The sequence below is a fragment of the Talpa europaea genome, assembly GCF_964194135.1.
Source record: "Talpa europaea genome assembly, chromosome: 1".
NCBI lineage: Eukaryota > Metazoa > Chordata > Mammalia > Eulipotyphla > Talpidae > Talpa > Talpa europaea.
Genome location: NC_140073.1, coordinates 25,935,951 through 25,952,364, shown reverse-complemented (window position 1 = coordinate 25,952,364; position 16,414 = coordinate 25,935,951). Strand labels below are relative to the sequence as shown.

The 16,414-nt window shown below is 33.7% G+C and overlaps 1 protein-coding gene across 1 annotated transcript in view; it reads right to left on the bottom strand.

Annotated features, from left to right (window-relative positions):
• KIF18A (kinesin family member 18A) overlaps nt 1-16,414 on the bottom strand; it is a gene marked incomplete at both ends in the record, with an annotated part of 59,054 nt that overhangs the window by 30,043 nt on the left and 12,597 nt on the right. The window contains 3 exons of the mRNA XM_084231601.1: nt 1,980-2,101; nt 8,000-8,164; nt 13,869-14,031. Coding sequence (XP_084087727.1) covers nt 1,980-2,101; nt 8,000-8,164; nt 13,869-14,031 — 450 coding nt within the window. The remainder of the gene's footprint in view (nt 1-1,979; nt 2,102-7,999; nt 8,165-13,868; nt 14,032-16,414) is intronic.

The window sequence follows — 16,414 nt, the reverse complement described above, 5'->3', positions numbered from 1 at the left end:
CCGAAGTACACTGCTGAGGGGAGCAGCGGGTGAGTCAGGAGAGGTCTGCCGCGCCATGTGAGTAGCTCCCTGGCTGGGGATTGAACTCATGCTGCAGTGGCTGTGGATAGCTTCATAGATTGCATCCTTGCCACCAGGGAGGCCCTGCTGGTGGTTTTAATACAGGTAAATGAATATTTTGTACCAGGTATAAAAGTATGGGAAGATTAGGTTGACTGTCTTCTATCGACAGAAGGATTATATTCCTTAAATTTTTATTTCCCTTTTCTTCTTTTTAAAAGTATTTGCCCTAATATGAATTCCTTCAAATCAAAAATATAGCAAATTTAATTATCAGTTACTTGAAAACACTGGTAGAATTCTGGTTAAATTTTAAAGAAGCAAAAAAGTCATTAGAGAAATAAATTTGTTATTTTTACATTATAACAGAATGACACCTAAGGAGCTGATGAATATATCCAAGGTAAATGACAAAGGTTAAGTTACAAATACTGTTTCAACAACCAAAATGCTGTTACTGAGCTAGCAGAGCATAAAAGAGCCCCTATAACATTGCCTAAAAATTGGGACACTTGAAGCAAAAAAAACATACAAGTTCAGCAAATTTAATTTTAATGACAGTAAAAATCATTCTGGAATTACGAATGTTTAAAAACTGCTTACTTAAAAATTTCAGTTGTATGGGAGAACATTTTTGCACACAACACTAATGATAAAGGACTGATCACAAAAATCTGCAAAGAGCTGATGAGACTCAACAACAACAAAGAAAATAATCCAGTCAAAAATTGGGCAGAAGAGCTAAAAAGAAACTTCTCTGAAGAGGAAATGCAAATGGCCAACAGGCATATGAAAAAATGTTCAACATCACTTGTCATCAGGGAAATGCAAATCAAAACTACCATGAGATACCATCTTACACCAGTGAGAATGGCACATATTAAAAAACTAGCAACAACAAATGTTGGCGAGGGTGTGGAGAAAAAGGAACTCTCCTGCACTGCTGGTGGGAGTGCAGACTGGTCCAACCACTATGGAGAGCTGTGTGGAGATTTCTGGACCTACTAAACATAGAGCTTCCATATGATCCAGCAATTCCACTCCTAGGTATTTACCCAAAGGACACAGAAACATCAATTCCAAAGAACACCTGCACCCCTATGTTTATAGCAGCACTGTTTACAATAGCTAAGCTTTGGAAACAACCCAAATGCCCAAAAATAGATGACTGGATCAAGAAGATGTGGTACATATACACCATGGAATATTACTCAGCATTCAAAAAAGATAAACACATGCAATTTGCAGCAACATGGATGGCGCTGGAAGGGATCAAGCTCAGCGAAATAAGCCAGAAAGAAAAAGAAAAATACCGGATGATCTCACTCATAGCAGGAATCTACAAAACTTAAATAAGGGACCAGGAAAATGAATAACTATAAGAAAGTGAAAATCAAAATCAACAAAAAACTATGAACCAGAGACACTTTTTGGGGGGTGGGGGGCGGGAGGGGAGGGATTGGGGTCAAAATGGGGCATTTGCAATTGTATGGGGGAATATAAAAATAAAAAAAAAATAAAATTTAGAATCAGCATAAAAAAAATTTCAGTTGTATTAATTGTAATTGCTTTTAAGAGGGGAAATGGATGGTTACAGTACAGAGGTAGAAGACAGACTCCTTTTTACTGTATAGGTATTTTCAAATTTTGTATTACTAGGCATATATTACATAAAAATAATAACATTTTAAAGAAAAACGCTTTCAAAACCACAAAGCCCTATGAGGTATTATTTGGAAGAGAGGAACCACATCTTTTTTCACTTTCTCCATGATTTCCAACTCTCCAAGCCTAAGAAGAAAATGATGTAGCCCTTATAAAACTCAATTTTCTGACAGTGGAAAAGTGAACTTCTATGACTGAAATTCCTTAGGTCTACAGCGTAAAAAATTATAGAACAGGTAAATTCATGTACTTACGCCTCTGTTTGCCTGTGTTGCTGTTCCTGAAGACAAACTAGATCCCTCATATGTTTAATTTGAGCTTTCAGATCTTTGTTCTGGAGGTGCAAATTGTGGCAACGAAGATCTCTACTGAGTTCCTGGGGAAAACAATGTGACTGTACTTTAGATTCCTTTAAGGATATTAAAATTAAATCAATTTTAATAATTATTTTAAATAGTGACACCATTTTAATTTTTTAATATATGAAATATTTAGAAACAATTTCAAACAAGAAAGAATTCAAGTACAAGCTGTCTGTTGTATAATTAAATGTAAGGTATGGTTCAAGTTTCCTCAGAAACTGAAGAAAATGGCCAGCTTGGATACCTCCCACCCCTTACGGTCTCAGTCATACCACGCATCAGTAACAATTTCCTGTCTTTATTTTATTTGCAGTTACTCTGTCTGAAGTAGACTGCAAGGTCTAGCACCAGAACAGGAGCTGTGTCCAAGTAGTTTATTTATTATTTATTTATGCATACAAGAACTGGGGTGTAGGTCAGAGGTACAGGGGGTGAGAAGATTCACCAGAGACAAAGTGGGGAGTGGAAGAGGCAGATCTACTGAAATACACTGCAGAGGGGAGCAGCAGGCCAGACAGGAGAGGTCTGCCACACCATGTGGTTAGTTCCCTGACTGGGGATTGAACTCCTGTCGCAGTGGCTGGTGATAGCTCTAGATAGCACTGATACTCTAATCCCTGCGCCACCAGGGAGGCCCCTGTCAGAGTAGTCTAGTGAATCGGCCCAATGTAGAGTCTGGAGTTTCATGCCTCCAGCTAATCTTGGTATAAGCTTCATTCTAGAGCAAAACGCTAAGCATTAAACCTTAGTTTTCTGTAGGGCCAATATTCCCTACTTGACCATCTGAAATTACTGATTTTTTCTTCTAACCTACTAAACATTAACTATGGAAAATATCAGCTAAATGGTTATACTTTAAAGTATGAATAGTAATAACTAATATAATTTTCAGTCTTTAATTGGAAAAATTTTAGTATAATAAAAGTACAATAAAAGGGAGTGAATTTTGTGAAACAATTCTAAAAGTAGGGGAGCTGTGCCTGGAACTTCCTTCTAGGGATTATTTTCATTATTCATTTTAGTTCTTTCATACTCTATCCCAACCTGTAGTTGACTGTTGATTTGCTAATAGCCAAAGTTGTCGTTTTACTCTCTTTTTAAAAAATACTTTCTATGTTAGTGATAGGCAGTGACAGGCAAACATTGTCACTCTACATGTCTGAAATACAGTAAAGCTGGAGGTTATTTACATAATTCATGATGGCAAGTCAAGAAATACAGCAAGTATCTCAGAAAAAAATTCTTTTAAGGGAGTCAGGATAATATGAGTCAGGTGATTTTAGAGATGGTCTCGTTGATGACATAAATGTTATATCTAAAGTCAAAAATAGGACTTTTATGGAGCTGAAGTTACCTAAAATTTATGAACTTGACTAAGTGATCTCTTTAGTCTTTCCCACTTAGCAAATACAAAGATTCTAATAATGTGAACCTATTTGTCAACTATTCCCTCTTTATACCTTAAAATAATCCCTCAAGATATTTCTTCAATAATCTTATTCTTTTATCATCTTAAATCATTCTTCTTTTAAAGAGACAAGCCTTGCTTGTATAATTGTATTGGTCAATAAAAATGGCCCTTGACTAGCTTATCATTTTTGGAAAACCAAGTTTACAAGTATTTTCTTGTCTTGCCCATGGTAATCACTGTGACTGAAAGATCATGATCTGTTTGGAGAACTACAAATAGGTTAGCTATGCTGGCAGTGAAGAATATGATGAGATACATAAAATGTGTGAACTATTTGGGTGCCATAATAGGTCTAGAAAATCATAATAGAGTGTATAATAGAGAGAAGGCACTGAAGAGTGATATGAACAAGGTTACCTTTTTAGAAAGCTCCTTTTAGTCACAATGGAGAAGATGAATTGCAGTGGAATATGAATGGAAACAGACCAAATATAGCAGTGCAATAATGGAGGGTGGGAGTCTGAAGTAGGGAGTTGGTAATGGAGACAGAGAGAAGTGGGGAGGATAGATTTGAGAGGTTAAGAGGTAGTTAATGAAGGATAGGAAAAAAAAAAAAGCACCAATTTGAAAGTCACAGTACTGTGTGCATTCCACAGTTGTATATTATGTATCAGTCCATTTACAAAGTTATTTCTCATTTTCTTATGTAGGAAAAAGCTAGTAATTAGATATTTCAATTATTAGCTGAAAATATCTACAGAAATGAGAACTGAGAGTAGGATTGGGATGGAGGGAATGGAGTTGTTCCCCCCCACACCCAACACACACAAAAGTTACAAGAAAATAAAATGAATGTCATGCACTTGAAAGATTAATGTGAGGGCCATATTTAGTTGTGCAAAAGTTGTGCTTAAAGAGATTTGTAGAAAGTGTCATACATCTGATACACCTCAAGTGGTGTGATCCCATACCTCTGGATCATATACAGTGTTGTATACCAATGTTGTCTCAATTAAAAAAAATCAGTTATAGGAGGCGCATTGCTATAAATTTAGATTAGACTGTATTGAAAAAATTTAAGTTTACTGAAAATAAATAGTAACTTTACCAATGCCATTAAGTAAAAAAAGGTAAAACCAAATTACTAGTAATACGTTAATAAAAATATCAAGAATATTTTACCATTTATGAAATTAGAAGCTTATGATAGATATTGGAAAGCAAATGCTTATCAATAGTAAATTTCTACAATTGACTTTTTTGCCTCCTTAACACTAGACTAGTTGTTAAGTGTTTCTCTAGTTGAGACTGGGCCAAAAATTAGAATGCTGATTACATAAATATACCAAATTATAGTATGAGTTTAATGTAAATTAAGTAAAACTACTGAGAGGTAAAAATACTCTAGTATTAACATTTTGGAATGATACATATACGTATTGAAATTATTTTTACACTTGATCTTAGCCAAAAGACTGAGAAGCGATGTATTAAAATTATTTTTATGAATGTACTAATGCCACTGAACCATAAATGTTAGAATGATAAATTTTATGTTGTATTTATCGCACAAAAAATCTGTTTGGACTCTTCATGAGAATGGTTTTGTCTACCAGATGAGTTAAATATTCCTATAGATCACCATGGCCAAAATAGTAATAAAGAAAATTAAAGAATCTTTAATACTTATAATTTAATGGCCTTTAGAAACTAATCTTGAGAATAAGGGAGCTTTGGATACGCATGGACTTCAATACATAAATGAAATAAATGCATTATTAAAAAGTGAAATAAATCAAAAAGTATTATACATGTTCAATGTCTACAACCTTTTCAAGAGAATCATTCCTTAGGCACTGAATGTGAAACACTCAGTTGGGGCCTCCCCGGTGGTGCAGCGGTTGAGCGCTGGGTTGCGAAGCTGCCCGCAGCCTCTGCAGCGCTGGTTCGATCCCTGGCTGCTCCCCGGCCACCGGCGGAGGGTCCCACATGGAGCGCAGACCTCTCCTGCCGCCCACTGCTCCCCCCAGCAGTGTACTTCGGTCCTTCTGCCTGCTCTGCTCCCCGCTCTGGCTTGGTGAATTCTCTCACCCTCCCGCGCTTCTGACTGTCCCCAGTGCTTGTATAAATAAATAAATAAATCTTTAAAAAAAAAAAAAAAGAAAAAAAAAGAAACACTCAGTTGGACAGAGCTATCAGCTGTTTCTCTGAAAACTTTTTATTCAGAACATGGCTTGGGTAATCTGATAGCTGCAGTGCTCGGATGAGGCTGTTGTATTCTAGAGTGAATTTTTATAGATTTAGATGCCTCAGACTTAGCATGGAATTTCAAAAGTTACCTTTTCTAACCCAAGATAATTCCTATTGAAGTTTATTGATCATTGTCTATTTTTGCCTACTCCTTTGAAACCATGTAAATATAAATGTCTATAATATTGTCTTAAGATAAATATGGTAATTAAAAAGATTATATTTCTCTTCTAGAATAGATATTAATGTTGTGTCAAGAAAAAAAATGACCAAAAAAAAAAAAAAAGGCAATATTGTCTGGATATGATTTCCCTCAATAAACTCCCATCTGGGAAAAGGTGAACATGGCTTTAACCAGATTCTCAAAGGCATGTATGACCCCAAAGGTCAGAAGTAATCACTTTTCTGGGGGGGAAAAAAAAAAAAGGGAAGAAAATGTTTTATAATGCAGCTAACCCTGTTGCATTCCTTCTGTGTACACTGTTCCTTGGCTATTGATGTTTACATTACTATTGCTTAAAATATTATTAAATGATCATCAACTATCTATGTTAAGCACTGCTAGGCCTTTGTATAATAAAGCTTTCATTTAAATTTATAATGCCTTAAATATATTTTAAAGATGAGAAATTAAGACAATGAAGTTAAATATGTTACCAAAAGTCATAGTTATGGTTAGTATTCAACACTACAATCAAACACTAGAATTATTATTCTAAGTGCCTTATAAATTAAGTTATATTATTATAAAATCTTATTAAAGTATGCTCTGTGCTACATTTAATTCCTAATCTGTTGAACTAATTGGCTAGCATACTTTCAGCAATACATTTTGAAGATTTCCAGAATTATAGAGCTGCGGATTAACTTGTTGTTTGACTGTCTATATATCTCTAGAATGAAGACCTACTCAGTCTCTATTTGTTTAAGCTTTTGTCTTAAGAAACAGGGTTGCTGCTACTTACTATTCACTGCTCCTTTTACTATCTTGAGGTGTCATAATTGACTACTGCTAGCCTCTACTCTCCATAGTCAAAGATTTAATGCTAAAGCATGGTCATTTACAATGATTACTTGACAATCAGATAATCCATTTCCTTAGTCATTATCTATTTGTTACAATCTTTGAAACAAAACAAAAATTTTGTTATCTTTTAATATAATCTACCATCTCTATTCATTACTGAATATCTGAAATATTAAAATATATTGAATCTCTATTTTCAGTAGAAGATTCCAGATAAATATATGTCAATTAGCTGACACATAGTATAGCATTTCAGAAGAGCATTAAAGCAAAAACTTTAAAAGTATCTCCTTTTAGAAAATTACGAAAACTGTTCTTGTGAAGTATTAGGTATTTGGAGGAAATTACTTTGACACAGTTGCCTGCTAGTTGTTATTCCATATTTCTTTTTCCTTTCTTATTAAGAAAACTCTAAGGTGATTAATTTTTTTCATAGTGATTAATGTGTGTAGCAAAAGTAGTCACCTTTCTAGTTTCCCTACATCTAGGGATAGTCAAGTGACAACTCTAGCCAATCAGATGTATCTGTTTGCAATTTCTGAAATAGTTTTTGCTCTTTTAATACAAATGCCTTTCTTTCCTCCTCTTCTGTTCTAAGTGTGAACTTGAAACTAGAGACAGAGTAGTGATGTCATAACCACGGAATGATGACATGTATGTAGTTCATTTAGTTCATTTCTGTAATCTTGTGGTTGAACACAATTCTGATCTGATTTAGCCACTAACCAACATTACTCATTAATATTCTTTATAAATGTTACCATTTGCCATTCCATGTGTAATATCTCTAGTTCAATGTAACTCACTCTCTCAATTTGCAAACCAGCTTTCCTGAACAATACTACAAGTGATGTTGACCACACTTAAAACTAATTTTGCACAAAATATCTAGTATTAAAACAAACTTAAATTACCTACATGATATAGTCTCAAGTACAGTTTGAAACAATATTATCCTAACTTAGGTCTACCTCATAAATAGATGCATTTACTTAAAAATGACATTTAAAAGTAATTTCAACCTTCTGAATATAGGAAAGGCAAATCTAGAATGCAATTAGCAGAAGGTATATTCTGTAAAAACAGCAAAAATGAGTAAATTAAATCTCAGTGAGATGAGGCAACAGCTGTCTTATGAAAGATATTTACTCAATAATAAAGAGAATGGGTTTCAAAAAGCTCAGTTCTCACAAAATAAATCTGAACATGCAAACACATCTATACCTTTGGAATATGACCATTTTGACCTAAGAGTACCATTTCATTTTCCACACGATGTAGCCAATTGGTATTCTCTTCAAATTGCTTCAATTCCTCTTCCCTTTTCTTCTCTAGGTAGAAGCGACGAGTTTTTAACACAGAAAGTCTATGATCTCGTTTGCAAGTGGCCTGAAAAACAATGCACTGAACAATCAAACTAGTATTTTTGATATTTGATGTATGTGATATTAATAAATTACTATATTTTCTTGTAAACGTGATACTGTAATCTTCTTAGTCTATACTTCTGTATTTAAAGCTGTTTTCCCCTTGAAATCTCACAATACTGCTAGCAGGAAAATAGGAAATTGAGTTGTGAGTCATTTTTATAAAATTACATGTTGAGAGTTTATGGCTTTAAGAAATAACAATGGTCAAATTGAAGGCTATAACTTTTCTTTTGTGTTAAAATATACTTCTTTCAATGTTGCATTTGAAAAGTTCATAGAAGGCTTGGTAAGTTCCATGATTTCCATATTCACAACGAAAGAAGATGCATGTCTTGCTCTGTTTTCCTCCAATTTGAAAGATGTGAAAAAAAAAATCAAATGCTGTATTGCTTCGGTTTTACCTACAAGACTTTAAAGTGGTTGGTGAAAATGACAGAAAATAGCACTTATATCAGACTATGGAACTTGGTCTGATGGTTGGTTCAGGACTGAAAATGGATATAGTTTATACTTTTTAGTGTTTTAGCTGGGCATGAATTGAAAGTAAAACTGGCTTTTTGGTGTCTTATCTGAAGGGTCTTGCATACTGTCATAGGAATTGTGGGCCAGAACAGAACCGTGGGCTTTGTCAATAGACACTGAACTCAATCGTCAGCAATGATGGCTGCAACTGAGAAAATAGAGCCTCAAGACTTGGGAAGCAGGGAACTAAATGAATGAAAAAGTGAACAGGAACTACACTTGAACTTGGTCAAAATGTTACCCTATTTAGGAGATAAGTTCTTCTTCCTTATCTTTTAAGACCTTTTAACAAATTGGTGATAAAATAATAATAAAAAAAGACATGCTATTTTCATTTGGATACAGGATATGAACGTCTGAGTCATATAATGTCTGGTAAAGATGGCATATTCAGGATATTCATAAAACTTAACTTGACCTTCCCTTCAAAGGAATTACAAAGGTAGGCAGAAGTATACTCCATTTCAGTCTAGCCAAATACATCAGGCAAATACAGTTGGTAGGTAGGCACTGTTGTTCTTACAAAGGTTCTTAACTCTTTATTGTGACTTCTCTGTTTACTTATAATAGTGCAATCAATCTTTATCATTTAATACATTAATAAAAACAAAACAAACCTGACAAGCAAACAAAAAGGGGAAGTAAAGAAGTCAAATGTTAACCCCAAACAAAGCTAGCACAGTAGGGATAGAACTGTGATAAAATGCTACACTGAAGAGGTTTTCCTGCATGGAAACCCCAGGGTGATGAAGAAATTCCTAAAAATCCCTAAGACACTTTTTGGGGCTCAGAGAGCCCAAGCTATTTTTAAGTCAAAACTACTAATTAAAATTTTTAGTCTTTTTTATCGTAATATTTTCAAGTATTGTATGTTAGAGTTTTGCAGAAGCTAAATGATAACATAATAGCAGAACAATGGAGAAACACCTATGAGAATATGGCTGGTGGGAAAAGTCAGGCATTAAGGAGATTTGCAAAAATTGGTGAAACACCAACTCTCTCACTACCTATTTTTACTTTAGGAAACAATTTTCATTAAAAGACTCTCATGTAATAGGTTAATCAGTTGTTTAAAAATTAATATATAAATGTATTTTTGTAAACCTCAGTTTAAATTTCAAACATGGCAATATGGATAAATGGACTCCACGTAAACAAAAGCTCTTTGAGATTCTAAATATCTTTTCAAAGCAGAATGGTGTCCTGAAACCAAAAGTTTAGAGCTACTGCTATAATAGAAAATGAATATATACTTTTTGACTTTCTTCTGCTATTCAGAAGGTGTGAAAGCTTAGGCAAGTTAATTTCAGTGGGTCTTCACTCATCTCATCTGAAAAATGAACATAAAAGTATTGTACCTGCCTGAAGGAAAGCAGTTAAATCAAGTTATCTTTATTTTGCTTTAACACTTATAAGTATCTTAGGCACTGTTAAAAACCAGTGCATGAAATGATACATGGTTTTGATGGCAGCAATATTTAATACCAAAAAGATGAAAAACCCCAAAAGGATGTTTTTTAGGTTTATACTTCTTTTTTTTTTTTTAAAAGACTTGTTACTATTTTTTTTTTTAAAGATTTATTTATTTATTTATTTATACAAGCACTGGGTACAGTCAGAAGCACGGGAGGGTGAGAGAATTCACCAGAGCCAGAGAGGGGAGCAGAGCAGGCAGAAGGACCGAAGTACACTGCTGAGGGGAGCAGCGGGCGGCAGGAGAGGTCTTGTGCGCCATGTGGGACCCTCCTCTGGTGGCAGGGGAGCAGCCGGGAATCGAACCGGCGCTGCGGAGGCTTTGGGCAGCTTTGCAACCCAGCGCTCAACTGCTGCGCCACCGGGGAGGCCCAGGCTTTATACTTCTAATGTTCATCAAATGAATCTATTACGATGGTTCTCTCAATGGAATATTTTACCTCATTTACCTATAGAATCACCGCTCTACTACATGGCAAAAAAATGTTTTGGAACAAATTCTAAAATATAACTGTTAAGGCCTAACATTAAAGTAAAATGTCTCACATAACGGTTTCAATAGAGCTTTATATATATCATTAAAAAAATCCCCAGAATACGAGAAAAGGTATTGGGTGAGATATATAATTCTAAATTTAGCTGTTAATACATACCTTTATGCAAAAGAACTGCTAACATGGTAAATTGATTATTTCATTAAATATAATTTGTAGATTATCTTTATATGCCATGAAATTACCCAACAGATTCACCTTAATACAAATCTCAGACTCTATATACTCTAGAACCATTTATAGCTAAAAATATGTTATGCGATTCTTTTAGTGCTTCTGATAATAAACCTCTATTGGAGAGAGTCTAAGACAGAAATAAAATTCCTTGCCTTAGCAAAGCAGTTTAGTAAGACTATAGCTTGATAGATTTGTCTGTATGTTAAAAAAAAAAAAAAAACAAGCAAAAACTCAGTGTCTCAATGTCTTCCTCTGTTTTTCAAGTTTAACTACAACCAATAAAATTTAAGAGGCTTTATCTCCATTGCTTACCTCGTCTCATAAAAATAGCTATAAGAATTGGAACACATGTACTGAAATGACCAAAAGTAAGAAATCATAAAAGGCAAGTGGGCTGAAAGAAGGCTACTAAGCATAAGAATAAAGATAGAAGTAAAAAAAATATTAAAGAAACCAGCCAAATCCATTCTACTACTCTGCCTTAAATCTTTCTATTACTCACAATGCAAATTCAATGGGGTTAAATAAGATGAAATAAAGTAACAATTTAGAGGGTGGTTAAATAGATCAACTTTATTAAGTGTACTAAATAATAGCATTCAAATGTTCAAAAATGGCATTTTGATTCCAACCTCTGATAATGTATTATTCCTTTGCTTCAAAGATTGTCTTTCACTATAAAAATCAATTGTAAAACTCCTGGCATCCAAAGTTGCCACAATCTGGCCCACTGTCCTATCTTTCAATCTATTGTCAATAATTCCCAATATGGAAAATGTCTTCATTCATGTGCCAACTCCAATCCATTCACAATGATTAGGTGTGGTCATTTTCTGATTGTGAGAGAGTATGGCAACCAATCAATCAATATATGCTATGGGGAAAAGAACAGAAATTGGTAGGAAGTGTTGTATAGTATAGTCATATACTTCCATACACACTGTCTTACAAAAAATCTGGTCAAACTGAGATCCCACTATTCCAATTTTCTCCCATTGTTATTCTCAAGCAAAGCCCAGTATATATCAATAAATGTAGCCTCTTTTCTAGGAAATCTTTCATAATCACCAAAATTAGAAGCCACAGTTTTCCCCTTTGAGTAGCTATAGTATTTAGAGAATGTATAGCAGAGTGAATAAGAATGCAAACTTTGAAGCAAGACAGGGAGAGTTTACGACTGGTCCTGCCATATTAACTAGGTATATATTTCCAGATAACGGACGTGAGTTCTCACTGCTTTGGTCGTTCACATTTGGTTGACAACATAGTGGTATGTTACTGTAGTTTGTTAGAAGCAATAGAAGATTAACTCATGCAAAAAAAGAATTTGAAAACTGTCTGGTACAGTTAGTGCTCAATAATATTAGCCATTTTGTTAAATTTATTGTGCCTCTATTCATATGACAATTACAAGTATTTTGTCATTTATATATATTTTATTGCTCCAACTAGCTTGTAAGTAATTTAAAGTCATACACAAACACTTTACCTACATAGTGTGTCTAGATCTATACTTGGGATATATATAAGTGTTCAATAAAAGCTGTTGTTAAAATTAAAAAACTGGGCCTCCCTGGTGGTGCAAGGGGTAAAGTACTGCACTATGAAACATTTCGCAGCCTCTGCAGCACGAGTTAGATCCACGGCCAGCCAGCGAGCAACCGACATAGCGAGGCAGACCTCTCCTGTCTCGCCCGCTGCTCCCCTCAGCAGTGTGTTCCACTCAGTCTGCCTGTTCTGTTCTCCACTGTCTCTGGTGAGTCCTCTCACCCCCTGCATCTCTGGCCTGTGCCCCAGGTCTTGTATGCTTAAATAAATAAATATTTAAAAAAATTACAAAACTAAGTTAAATTCATGTTTCCAATTCAGTTTTCCTACTACCTTAAAAAGCTTTTAGGGACATTTTAAATGCATCATGAAAAAATATAACTAAAAAGGAATTTTCAGTATACTAAGTATATGCACTACAGAATACAGTAGATCCCTGAAACTTATTTATCTTGCATAATTAAACCTCTGTACCAGTTCTGCCTTCCCACAGGCTTTGGTATTCTACTCTCAATTCTTCGGAGTTTGGTTATTATAGATTTCTCAGATAACTGATATCATGTAAAATTTCTCCTTCTGGGTATGGCTTATTTCATTGAGCATAATATCTTCTAGATTCATTTATGTTGTTGCAAAGAGTTAGATTTCCTTCTTTTAAAAGCTAAACATTATTTTGATGTATATTTAAAAATTCTAATTGGTTACTCATTGTTAATAGGGTGTTATAAGGTCAATATTATTGTTTATATCAAAATAACAACAATAAAAAATTAAGAGGACAGGAGGAATCTTTTAGAGGTGATGCATAGTTTTTGTGGTAATGGATTCATGAGATTTACTTCCACATCCATTAAGTTGTATACATAAAATACATGCAGGTTTCTTGTATTCAACCTTATATCAATATCTTTTCTCATTTTACAGACTGAGAAGAAATTGAAATGCTATTTTTTTAAAGCACTCTTAAAAATTTGATGATTTTCAGACATTAAAAAAATAAAAAATTTTTATATATAATGTTACTTCTGGGAAGGTGGAAAAGGAGAAGACATGTCAGAGGTGGTGGTCAAAACAGACCAGGAAGCTACTATGAGAGAAAGTTTTAAGATAAGTAATATAAGAATTACCTATATACTAAAACTACATAAATACATTAAAAAAGAAAGTTAAATTTATCATCAGTGAGTACCAAAACCGAAGAGAATAATTATCCAATATTTTCAAATTATTTTTCCAATCTTTGGTGATTTGTATCTTCACATTTCCTCCAGCATTTACAGATGTTTGAAGAGAATGGATGACTAAGTAACCTTGCCTATCAAATTTCTAGAACTAGATATTTCCATGTTTTGACATTTTCTAAAGTTTAATTATAATTTTTTAAAATACCTTTTCTACTTTGTCTTCAGAACACATCATTTCTATTTGTTTATGACACTGTTGTTGGTAGAATGATTTAAGTTCATTTTCTTTCAGTAACATTTCCAACCTCAGATACTCTTGTCTGATTTGTTCTCGATTCTGGAACAAGCAATTCAGAATTTCTTGAAATCTATGAAAAATAAAATACAGTACAGATTTTCACTAACTTCGTGATAAATGGTAACAGTTCACTTAAACGTATGAACAAAAGAATAAAATGCAAATAGGTTAGAGTGATTGCTTCCTATTAAATTACAGAAAAGTTTGGAAAGGATTATTAAGTTTATTTTCACACAAGGTTTCTTTCTGTTTCTCCTCCAAGGAATACACTGAAGAACATATTAATAAAAATACTGGGTTTTTGGAAAAGTCATGATGCATTTTTGCAACAAAAACAGAAAAAATACATTATGACTTTTCTGACAGTCCAATATATATAGATGGGTATTCATGAAGTCCCTGGTATTAGCCATATACTGCATTCTGTCTACACAACACAACTACTTAGCAAAAAATATTTTACATTTGTTAAGAAAGGATGATAATCTAGAATCTGGATATGTACTCTCCCAATTCACAAGGCCCCATGAGTGACACAGCAAGTGATTAGCTACCCCCTACAGTCTGGACCCAAAACCCGCATTTTACAACATGGTAAACCTAGAAAATCTACCCAGTCTGTTTGGTCCAAAGGGCAATACAGATTGAGAAAATCAAGTTGGGGCACCTTCACCAAATGTTTCAAGAATGCAACCTAAAGAACTCCTGAAAGGAATTTGCAACCCTGTACCTTACAGAGACAGCAGAACTTCAACCACAGCAATATTTTAATTTTATAAATATATATTTACACTTTCAAATAACAGATCAAGTCTGAGCTACAGTAACAGTAAAAAAGATAAAAAGTCAGTCACACAAAGACAAAACTCTCAAAGAAAAATTAACTGTGAAGCCTTTAAAAGAAAACTGTAACAGAGTATATGCATTTAAAAATAAATGTTCTTTGGCCAGAATTTTAGATATATTTGTAAGTATCTGTGGTAAAAACACTGCCAATTTACGTCAGTAGTTCTTAATGAAACTCTACTGGGAATGAATATAAGCCACAATACATTGACTTTACTGCAGTTCTGTCAAGCTGATAAATATTTCATAGGAAATATGTACGGACAGTGCAATTTCATTGTATTATATTACAATAACGTTGATGCCAGTAAATAAATTGATAAGTTATCTTTAGGTTATACCCAAAGATAATTTCTTAGTTTTCTGTAACATTTTAACAAGGACATAGTTAATATTTGTCAATTTTGTAATTCTATGGCCGAGAATTATTTTAGTGATTAAGACAGTCCTATGTAACAATATGATTGATAAGATTCCAAGGTTTTCTTTCAGGCTACTTTTTTTTTTAAATTTTTTTTTTTTTATAGAGGCATGTTTTTCATTTATTTATTTATTTGTTTGTTTGTTTTGTTTATACATGCACTGGGTACAGTCAGAAGCGTGGGAGGGTGAGAGAATTCACCAGACCAAGAGCGGGGAGCAGAGCAGGCAGAAGGACTGAAGTACACTGCTGAGGGGAGCAGCGGGCGGCAGGAGAGGTCTGCGCTCAGACTAGTTACTGTTGAGGGAAAATGACAAAGGCTATGCTGTATAAAATTTTATGATTTTATCACCACTACTTTAAAAAACAAGTCAGTTATTTAATGTGTTGTGTGAATTAAAACAACATTATTTGTTAAGTCAGGTAGAAAGTTGAAACTAGAAAATTATCCAAATAAATTCTGATTTCATATTTCTGACCATTTCCTGCTGAATTAATTTACTAAAAGGAAAGACTCAATGATTCAAAGCCACCAATTCAAGAAAAGTCTACTAATTCAAGGTTTTGAAAACTAGATATTGGTTAGATATTGCTATTCAGCAATTTCATGTAAGCAGGAACTCCAAGCTGAGCATGTGGTGACTTAAATTTCAAAAAACTTATAAGAATAGAGTATCTGATTTCTTGAGGATCAATTCTATATTTAACTATCAATATGAAATAACAACTAATAATACATTAGAGTTAAAAATTTTCTTTGCTAGGGCTGAAGAAGTAATGAAGAATAACCTTTGTTATATATAATAAAAAGCATCTTAAGACTAATTAACAATTTAACCATGGTAAGAGGTTATTAGGAGGATTAACAAAACAATTTAGAAAAATTTAGACGTGTTAGAAAATCTACGTATAAGTGGAGATTTTGCACTCTAACAATACTTAGATTAGCTTAATGCTGTATGAAAAACTTACACATTGTCATTGATTGAGAGAAGTATATTTATTCTTTTGATATTTGTAATTTTGATATAGCATGCCATGGGAGTAAAAGGATTAAGATATGAAAGATATGATTTATAATTCTTGCTTTTACTTGTAAGAGAACAACTCCCTTTAAATTTCAGAAGGTTGCTATAGTGGGCAGATAAAATTAACATGGGCCTAAAATAATTAAAAACTACCAAGT